The 10,928-nt window shown below is 38.9% G+C and overlaps 1 protein-coding gene across 5 annotated transcripts in view; it reads left to right on the forward strand.

Annotated features, from left to right (window-relative positions):
* MAPK10 (mitogen-activated protein kinase 10) overlaps nt 1-7,022 on the forward strand; it is a 71,415-nt gene extending 64,393 nt beyond the window's left edge. For 4 of the 5 annotated variants that reach the window (XM_013128414.3, XM_005146586.4, XM_005146587.4 and 1 more), the window contains 3 exons: nt 2,285-2,348; nt 2,922-2,999; nt 6,880-7,022. In XM_013128414.3, the coding sequence (XP_012983868.1) occupies nt 2,285-2,348; nt 2,922-2,999; nt 6,880-7,022 (285 nt within the window). The remainder of the gene's footprint in view (nt 1-2,284; nt 2,349-2,921; nt 3,000-6,879) is intronic. The other variant, XM_031046796.2, reaches the window with a different exon arrangement.
* The last annotated feature ends 3,906 nt before the right edge of the window (nt 7,023-10,928 follow it).

The following is a 10,928-nucleotide window of genomic DNA, read 5'->3' on the forward strand; positions in this document are numbered from 1 at the left end:
GGTGTTCTCAGCTCAGCTCTGCCTTGAATCAGTGAAAATATGTCTTAAGGGCTCATTTACCTGTATCAGGCAATTCAGATGGGAAAACTTCACTTCTTCTAGCATAAGAGCACTGAGTTAGCCTTTCAGCAAAGTGCCATTCACCTGTGTTCTGTACAAGCTTTAGAGATGCAGAGATCCTGCCTGTGTGAAGAGGAGGAATTTATACATGTCATTATCACACTGAGTATTTATGACCCTTGGCTTTTGCATTCCTGCTGAGAGCCGTGATCTATTGCTGTGGGTTATGCCAGCTCACAAAAAAAGGTCTGCAGTAGAAATACTAGTACAGCAGTAGTGCTGTGCAGGTGCAGTTCCTGCTATCCTGTGGTGTGTGAAGTACAGTTTGGTTGCTGTCTCTTGTTTTCATAATAGAAAAGGAGTTTGGTAACAAATGAGATAACTCTGGACTCCCTCCATGTGAAATGGATTCATTTCCAGAATGTTTTAATCTAGGAAATAATTACTGCTGCTTTTCTTTTTGTGTATTAGCCAATTATGTCTGCTTTAGACATAGCTGGAATAAATTAGAAGACACATAAGCCAAGGGTTTTATGGTTCTATGAACTGAGGACAGGAATGTACATCTGATCACTTGTTCCTCTTGATTCTGTAATTTGTGTTTGGGAATTCAAGCAGTGAAGGAAACTATCCTCTGGCTGGGGGAGAAATACCCCTGTTTTTCCATGCAAGGTGTAAAAAAAGCATTTACACTTGGTAAGAGCTATTTTACCCACAACCTGTGCTTTTTGTAAGCCCCTTCCTGAAGCTTTAAGAAAGGAAGGGACTTGCAGGAAATTCTTGTCCAACTTGGTTTAACTGCTTTCCTTCCACCTGACAGAGAAGCAGTGGTTCAGATTACAGCTCAGGCAAGTGCCTCCTCTATTGCTACCACAAAAAGCCAAGAGCCAGCTACGTAGTGGAACTGACAGGCCTGTCTCCTGTAAACTCCGAATGCCCCAGGATATCCTTGTCTTTGCCAGCTTTCTCTGTTTCCAGTACGAAATGCATGCTGTAGGGTTAGTTGGGTAGTTAAGCAGTAGTGCAACAGGCTCAGCTGGAGGGATGGAGCAAGCTTATCACATCCCAAAGGTCAATGGTGAGCTCATCCGCACTTCTCCGCAGCTTTCAGCTGATATTAGACATATCAGAAACATGAAGTCCCAACAGAGTTTTTTACCGATTTTGGTTGAATATATCTTAAACTTTGAAATTCACTGGAAGGGTCCAAAAATAGTTGTTAATGCTGAATAAAAAATTAGATGCATTAGTTTTGGGCTCAGACGTCTCTTTTGTGATTGTATCTTACCTTACTGACATAGCAAAACCTCAGGTACCCCTGCTGAGGCCTGGCACTCATGTTAACTCATGGTATACATTTCAGGTTCTCTCTGTGCTTTCTCAGGTATGAGACTTGGCATTCCACAACTTCACATAATTCCCTTGTCTTTAGCCCCAGTACAAATGTCACTCTACAAGAAGCTGTCTTGTTTTCAGTACACTTGTCCAGTTCAGCTATCGTATCATTTTCCTTGTCCATATTACATCAGTTTCTCAGTTGTATCTGTTAGTATGCAAATAGCTTAATGTACTGATGGTGTTAGAGTCTTGAGAGCAAATTCTCAACTTCTGTGTGAAGCAGAAAGCAGCTTGGTAAATGTGCATTTAACAGTAGAATGTTTTGAAAGGGTTGCAATGTCCAAGTGTCCGAGATGAAAGTCAGAGGAAAGTTAGAGTTGTAGATCTTTTCATCTTCATTAGATACTCTTAACTTGGATGATGAAGCTTCTTGGAAGAAGGGAGGAGGAGAGTCCCTTACCTTGCTTGGCTGCTGTATTTGGCAGCTAGCATCAGAAGAGACAATGGTTAAGTTGCCCAGTGAAAGCAGGTATTAAAGCTCTTGGAAATTCTAGTTGATTTTGTCTCAGTAAATTCCAGAAATTCCAGGATCTGCTACTTCTGCAACACTCATCAACTAAAAAATACAGTAAAACACACAAACAAACAAAACCCAAACTGCAACTGTAGCTCTTGTTTAAAAGAAACATGTATATTGATTTCTTCTGCATAAAGAGTTGAATTCCAGAAATGTTAATCCCTTTAATATTCCAGTGTGCTTCATGTGTTTTTTCATGTACAGGATAGATAACTAAGAGGTAAAAGAGAATTTACCTTTACTTAAATAATTACTCCTAATTATTTACAATTTAACAATTGAATAAATAGCTTTTTTTCTGTTCTACAGCCACCCCCTCAGATATATGATAAACAGCTGGATGAAAGAGAACATACAATTGAGGAATGGAAAGGTAATTACAGTTTAGAGTTATAGGGGAAGGGTATTTCAGTGTCCATGTCCCACTGCCAAGTGTCTGTGTAAAACTAAAAGAATTGCTTTGACATGAAGAATCAACACTAGTCCTACAAACTGATGCTTTGGTAGTGAAGATGTAAGAAATGTCCTGAGGACTAGCACTATCTACGTCAACACAGGAGGTGTGGATTGAACTGCTTCATTGAAATCTAAGGATATCATCTGGAGTTCAAAATACTGTTCAGCAAGATGATATATCAGAACTTTAGCTACAGTAAAAAGCACTGTATTACTGTGCTGCTTTATTTCTAGACAGCGTTGCATTAAGCAATAAGTGTTGTGTTTAACCCTATTTGTCTCAATTCAGCCCCAAAAAGGGATGATAGGAGAGGAGGGGAACAGAAGAGAGAGGTCTTAGGTAAGTAGAGCTGTCAGACTTGTGAACACAAAGTAGAGCAGACCTAGGATGCCCATTGGAGTGCTACAGCACTGTGGTTTGTGATAGTTGTTTTGTTCCTGATCATAGGCACTGATTCCACTTTGTAACTGTTGCAATTGTCTCTTCCAGAACTCATCTACAAAGAAGTAATGAACTCTGAAGAAAAGACTAAAAATGGTGTAGTAAAAGGACAGCCTTCTCCTTCAGGTACTCAGCCCCATTGAATAAATTTGACATGTTTTCTGGACTGACAAAAAGAGAATGGAAATAGCTGAAGTACTTGGCTACACTTGCAGTTATGTAGACCAGTTTAGAAGTTCTTGTGAAATCCAGTGCTTCTAATGGGATAAACTTGATTTAATTGTGCTCCAGTGTCATGTTCATACTTAAAAATTAGTCTTGCTGGCTATTTGAGATATTGTCTTGGCATTTTCTATGGAAAAATCTCTGGTTATAGATTATATTCCTGTGGGTGGGTGGGCTTATCTCAGATTATTATAATTATACTGCTTATGGATAATTGAATTAATACTTTGCTGATTGATATACAAAACTGGTGATGTTAGCAGGTATCCACCTGCCGGACATGTATGTGATACAGCACCCCTCCCACCCTCATATAAACATCTGGTATCTACTCTGGTAGCTCATCCTTTCAGAAGGATGTACTTCATCCTTTCTGATGTAGTTCATCTTTTCTGATAACATTAGATCAGCTTGCTGACAAGCTTGATTGACACCTCGGTGGGAAGGAAAGGTTGTCTACAAACAGATTCTTTAAGTCCTGTCAAAAAATAAATTAACAACTACATTTTAACTGAGGAAAATTCACATCAGCAATCTTTTCACAGAAATGCACCCTGTGACTGCCAGTACACAGAAATACATAGAATCATAGGATCATAGAATAGCTAGGGTTGGAAAGGACCTTAAGATCATCTAGTTCCAACTCCCATGTATTTGTGAAGGTATGCTTTCACTGGCAGACTTGGAGTGCTCAGGTTTTGAGCAGTGTTCTGGTAGTGTTTATCAGTAAAACTACCTTCTACAGAACCTTTCCTCAAAGTAAAATCATTTAATTCAGCATTTACTGCATATTTTCACAGGAAGATTTTTTGCATTCTCATTTTTCATTTGCTGCTGAGCCAAATTGATGTTAGAACAAGGATGTATCATTAGTAACTAGCAGGACAAGGAGAAACATGGCAACAGTGGAGGAAGTTAATGGAGTGCTGGATGGTAATATTGGAGCATTAGTACTGCACACGGATTTTGACATCGATGATGTCAAATATTGTGGACAACCCATTGTGTTCTTGCTGAGTAGCAAACAAAGCATAGAACTTGCAGAATTAATTTACCAAACTTCTGTACCACCACTGGAAAGAAATCTGGAGTCCTGACAAGGAATTTACTACCCAGGGATTTCTTTATGTATTCTGTGTTCTATTTTTCCTATGTGAAAGGTTTTTATTGTTTATACAAAACATTTCAGAATACACAAAATTGCAATTTCTTGCCTGTCGTTCTTCTGTTGTTTCCCTTTGACTGTTTTTGGATTGTTAGGCACCAACATGTATTGCAACTACATAAGAAATGTTCTGAGATGAGGCTTTTTAATGAAACATCAGATTTCCTGTTTTTCATCACTTCATCTGACTTTTTTTTCCACTGAATTAAATACTAAAAGAATGAGATGACACGAGCCACCAGTTCTAAGTATAAGAGAAATGAAGGAGACTACATACACACACTGCTTGCTTTTCAGTGTTCTTGGCAAGAATTCTGCAGGCTAAGATTTGGCATATATAAATAATCACTACAGGCAAGCTGGAGATGAGTTTCTGTGGCTACTTGGTAGAGCTTTCAGGGAGACAGCTGACGTTGACAGCACCAAGGGTAACCATTGCCCATAGGCAGTTTAGAGTGCTTAGAGTGCAGGGTATCAGAGTGTCAGTCACTTACTGCTTCCTCTTATCCTGTGAAGACAACAAGAAGCTTGAAATGTGAAGCCCTGGGAGAACCTCAAGTGCCTCTCATGCTCATGTCCAACAAATAAAATCAACTGTGTCTGAAACTTTTCACAGCAGATACTTCTACTGCCTATTCCAAACAAAACTCTGTAGGCTACCTTGTAGACTTTCAAATAGTTTTTTCTATTGTTTTGCCTAAACCTTTTTTTGTTGCAGTTTCACTCTGTTATTTCTTGCCCTGTTTCCAGAGAACATGGAGAACAGTTCCCTCCATCTGTCTTTCTTTGCAGCTCTTAGCTGATGTAAATTCCATTATCACATCCCTAGTCAGTCTTCCTTTGTTTGAACTTCAGTACCCACATCTTTGAATCTTTCAAATTTACTGCTTTTTTTTCACTCTATCTAGCTGACTTCTATATTTCATAGATCACAGTGTCCACACCTATCCGCTTAAGGCACTAGTAGTGCTGATTAAAGTGGAAAGATTTGTGTGTAGGTGTGTATATATGTGTTACTTAAATACGTAAGCAACACATGCAAACATCTGCATGTACACCAATATATGCATGTCCACATGTACACATAAATATTGAATTTAATCTTAGATGGTAGTTTGTGCATTTCCGTGTTTTCTGTGTCACAGAATTGCTAAATGGATCTGTTTTATTTAAAAATTCAGACGCTGTACCCCTTACCAACATACTCACTATTCCAAGGGTCTAAGCCATACCTGGGAGAATATTCTCCCATGGCTGGGAGAATATTAAATACATGTGAGGAATAGCCACTACTTTTAATCAGCCTTCAGGATTGTTAAATAAGCCCTTTCTTGCTGAAAATTGCTCTTTTATTCTTCCCTCCCTTCCTTTCAGTTGCTGCCTTATTTGGTCAGTTTTGTTGCTATCACCCAAGAACTACAGTATACCCTTAGCAGCCCTCTTCTGTCATGTGCAGAGCTTAAATTAAGCAGCTCATGGACTTGCCAAGCATTGTGACACTGGATATCAAGAGTTACTAATGACATGATTTACAAGAAGCTGAGCAAATTCCCGGTGCAGACACAAGGCATATTTTTGGAAACAGTGAAAGCTGCATTTCTCCTTTCATTTTTTTCCCCTCACATCTGTACCAGTTTGCAGCTGGATTCTTAAAAGCACTTCCATAGACGCTAGCTAAATAGGGCTTCATAGGAAGCTTCCTCTGAGGAAGGAATCCCTACTTTACAGCAGGGAAATTGCTGTGTGGCTTAAAAGAGCAGAAGTCAACTCAATGGCAGAGCCAAGAACTGATCCCAGGAGTTATTTTTCACCTGCTCTAACCTTTTGCTCTTTTCCTCAACCCTGTAACCAGTGAGAAGCTTCCTGCCAAACAGTAAATTAATACATGGGGCTCTCTTTATCCTTTGAATGTACCTTTTTTAGTTCTGCACTGTTTCACCTGGCATCAATCCCTTCAGGAACAAGCTGTTGTAGCACCAGGCAGGTGATGCACATAGCAAATTAAGCATTACTTGTTGGCTAGGACAGCTTCTGGTTGGCTTTCCAACCCTAACTATTCTGTGATTCTATAACTCCTGGGACAGTATCCATGACTTAATGGCAGGCTCCTGTCCAGCACTGTAAACATTTAGAAAGGTAATATATTATTTAGTCATTGATATCCTTAAGTTCAGTCATATTTTGGCTATATCTATATGCATTTGTCTGAACTGATTAGTATTTTTCATAAAATGCCACATGGTTTAATAACATGTAGACATGAGAAAGTATGGAGGATTGGGTTGTTTTTTTAAACCATCTTGGTGGGGCCTGTGTGATCCTAGCAGGCATCTGATTTTTGAGTGTTTTGTGGAAAAGAAGTGGCACAAGAGACACAACATAAGCTAGACCTCTTCAAGCCAGACTGTTGAGGGAGAGAATTTCTGGGTAAAAGATTTGATATTATCCAATGCCTAAAGTTTGCAATGCCCATTTTCTGCTAATATTTGCCATTGTTTAAAATGGTCTGTGTACTTACATGCCTATTGCACAGGGTGAGCAACCCTTGCTTTTTAAACAGTGAGATATTCTGGGGTTTCAGGTTTAATCACGTTGGTGTTCATTTTCGTAGCACAGGTGCAGCAGTGAACAGCAGTGAAAGCCTCCCTCCATCCTCATCTGTCAATGACATCTCATCCATGTCCACGGATCAAACACTGGCGTCTGACACAGACAGCAGCCTGGAAGCTTCTGCGGGACCCCTTGGTTGTTGCAGGTGACTAGCCGCCTGCCTGCGAAACCCAGCGTTCTTCAGAGGATGATGTAATTTAGGAGGAAAAATTAACAGGAGTTAAGAAATGAAAAGGAAGAGAAATAAAATACAAAGATTTAAGCAAAACAAACAAAATCTTTTCAGCCTGCTTCTCCTACAGAGTTATGTAATGCAGCTAAGCTCAAGTGTATATTTAACTTATAGTTGCTCTGCTTTGGTCTTCTTCCAATGATGCTTACTGGGGGGCAAGGAAAAAAGGAACTGAAAAATCCTTTTTTTAATCCCCTCCCCATAAGATGTAAAATTAATGGCTGCAAAACCAGCAACCTGCAACTGTCCTTTTCACACTGGCATGACAAGGTGTGCAGTAGTCACTCTCAAAACTACGAGTGTGTATCTGCCTTCACTCTCTGTTCTGTCGTCTTCTGCCCAGTGATGCAGATAGGGATATACACGCATTGTTCTTCATATACCAATAGCACATACACACAGGTGCCAATAGGATTCTGTCAGTGCATGCAGCTGTGTGCCTATAGGAACATGCACATCTGCGTATGGACTTAATGTGCACTTCACAACTGTAAATGGCCCATTTCAGGTGAACTGCATAACTACATCTGTGATATTACCGGTATATATTTGTTTATTCATTGATGAGGTTGCATAACTTGTATGAGGATTTGTGGAAGTGTAAATAACCACATCAAACTGTGGCTCCCTCAGACACTTGAAGATGTAGCACCAAAATTTCTGTTGAGATTTGTATATATATTTTGAAATAATAAGCAGTTTGTATTGAAAGAAGCCACAGAACTTCATAGAAAAATATTCGTGAATGTTAAGACTTGTTACAATTTTTAAAGCAGGTATGCCAAGCTAAAACCAGGTTAAAAAGAAGCACATGTATCTTTGCAAGCTACAGGGAACAGAAATGAAGGGGGGTTTATGCATGTCTAAGCCCAGGAGGATTTATCTCAGTAAGCAACTTTTCTTGCCAATATTAAGTGAGTTATCATTTTAGTTCATAAGATAGGTTTGCTATTATGAATTACATGTATTCATAATACATGTGGCTTGTATGTTAGAGTGGTATGACAGGGTTGGGAAAAAGGCAGAGAAATATCAAAAGGTCATGCAACAACTTGTTTTTATTTTACTTTCATGTCTTTACTAGGTTAAATATTTGCAGCCCACTCCCTCTCTAGTGTACACTTGCAACTTGGAGGGGTTTTTTTTCCCTTTAAATAATTCCCTTGCAGGAATCTCTACTGCTAAGACAACAGGCCTTCTGTAGGTGCTTTTCGCAGTTCCTTTGCTTGTCACAAACCATCTGACTGCCCCAGGAAGTCTTATCAGCTGCACTACATGGAAAAGAACCACAGAGTGCATGGGTCTAGTATTCCTGTATTCTGAGTAACAGCAGAGGATATCAATCAGCTAGTGTGCTGGGCTGAAATGGTCTCAATCAGGGGTCTTAGGCAGTTTAGACAGAAGAAACCAACAGTGACTGAAATTGATTTTACCAGGTAAAAATACATAGGATTTGCTGTGGTAAGTAACAGCAAGTGTTTTTATCAGAGGATGGCAAAGCTCCACCCAGAATGTCAGAACAACTGACAGCTAAAACATAAATCAGCATTTTCCAGTGCAAGGTCATCATCACCAGAGTTGGAAGCTAACTAAAATCCAAGTCATCTCTCCTCTAACCAGAGTATTCCATGGAAACTGAAATGAACTAAATCATACTCCAATGCTTTTCCAAATGTCAAAGGGAGAAACTGGTTTGACTATATTAATGGATATTTTGAATTCATTGATTTTTACGTATTCAAGATTCTACCAAAATAAGACTGTTATATTAGCTACCTTACAAGCCTGCCATTTGTGATAGGAAAAAAATGTGAGGATGAAGTCCAGTTTCGCTCAAAGGGAAGGAAACAAAAACAAGAAACATTCTCTCCAGGGTGAGGAAGAGGGGAGGTAAAAATGAAGTGGATATGAAATAATTTCAGACTTGGTAGGCCTCAGCTGTCTCAAAATTGCTGTAGGAAACATTTTGTGGTTTTTTTCCCCAGGCATATTTTTGGTAGATTTTTATAGAAATCTTTTTGAGAATAAGATTAGGTTGATAATGTTCTAAAGTAACTGTAAAAGCAATAATTTACTACTGCTAAAATATTTAGCAATATTCTCTCTTAAGCCATGAAATACCAAGTCATCGTTGAGTGATGTGACTCTCACTTCAAAGCCAGTGATCATAAATGTATTGAGAAGTGAACAGCAGCGCTTTGTAGTTATGAAGGCAATAACCCCAAGGGTGACTTCTTAGCAATAATCAAATGTATCATCTCCAATTTAATTCACCACAGATATTTACTAATAATATTCAGGTAACCAGTATCTGCTTTATGTTCCTTACTGCGCACCATTTGAGTGTGTTATTTAAACAAAAAAAAAACAAGTGTCTCAAAGAGGTAAAGCTGTATGTAAGAGAAGCTGCAAAAGTACCACAAATGTAGACCATAGAAACTTGGAATAACCACAGTTCATTGACAGTGATATTGTGGAGATATGGCATAGGCAGTAGCAGAGAAGCCCATTTATGGCAGACAGATGCTTACAGATCTCCCATATTTCATCTATCAGAGTCAAAAAATGTGCTCTTATTTCCCTGATACTCAGACTTGTTTGGGTTTGTGAAGTGCAGGTGAAGAGTCAGTCAGCATAGATGTCCTAGTGATCAGCACTAAATCAACCCACAGCAATTATATAGCTTTATTTCCAAAAGCCCTGATTCCACTAAGCACCCATGCTTGTACAGACATTTAATGGAGACTATAGGAATGAATACATAATTTTAACTGGCATGTGCTTTTGTCCTTTGCTCAGCAGTGATCAACATCAGCATGTGCTCAAGTGCCTTGCTGAAATGGGGCTTAAAAGAATTACTGCGTCTCTTTTTGTCCTCAGATTAGTCTCCTTTATGAGAAATTTTATCTGGGGGAGGAGACTTGGGCTGTCCACATTGGACACTAGAAAAAAAAAAAGCCATTAGTGAAGAAAAGCAATAGTTCTTTACAGTTCTAGTCCTTGTATGATCAAACTGAAGTAGGGAACATTGAACAGGAATAGCATCCTTTGTTCTGCTTTGTGTCAAGAAGTTGGTGCTGCCAGCGGATTCCTTACAGGAATGCATGTACTCTTAAATAAAAGATTGTAGTGATGATGTTCTGTACCTGTCTTAAGGTTAACAATTTTTTACTTTCAGATTCTAGAAGTTTTTGATACCCTTCTCCTTAAGCTCATTTCCCTTTATTCCCATATTCTGTTAAGTCTGATAATGCTTTTCTTATTTTTTCCCAGTGATCTTTTAAATCTACCTCTGTTTAAAATATTACTGAATAGTACTTGAGTAACAATTTTCAGCTCATTCAGAGGTTTGCAGTTGTAAGCACAATTGCCACCACTGGAGAAATGTAGGAAATTAGGAAGCCAGAGATCTATGTGCAGATGTTCCAAGATATTTAGATATTAAAGGAGCAATCAGAGAGCCTGTGCCAGAAGGGGCATATCTTCCATCAGCATGAATGGCAGCTGGACACCATGGTATTTTTGGAATTGTACCTAAGAGTCTGTTGGTATCTTAAGTGCCTGATACATGAAGAAATTCTGTCCCAAGTAGCATAAGTCATGTAGATAGCCATCAGCAAGATGAGGAAAATGGCAGAAGCATCTTAACTATCAGTAGCTGCTCAGAGCACTAGCTGGAAAAAATAGCATTGATAAATTAGAGAGAAACGTTGCTGCAAAATATTCCTGCTTTATTTTCATATGGAGTGCTTCTGGATAGTATGAAAAACTAGAAAAGGAAAACAAAAAGGCATTATTGTTCTTAAAAGACACTTTCTCAATT

Source organism: Melopsittacus undulatus, chromosome 7 (genome assembly GCF_012275295.1).
Source record: "Melopsittacus undulatus isolate bMelUnd1 chromosome 7, bMelUnd1.mat.Z, whole genome shotgun sequence".
Lineage (NCBI taxonomy): Eukaryota > Metazoa > Chordata > Aves > Psittaciformes > Psittaculidae > Melopsittacus > Melopsittacus undulatus.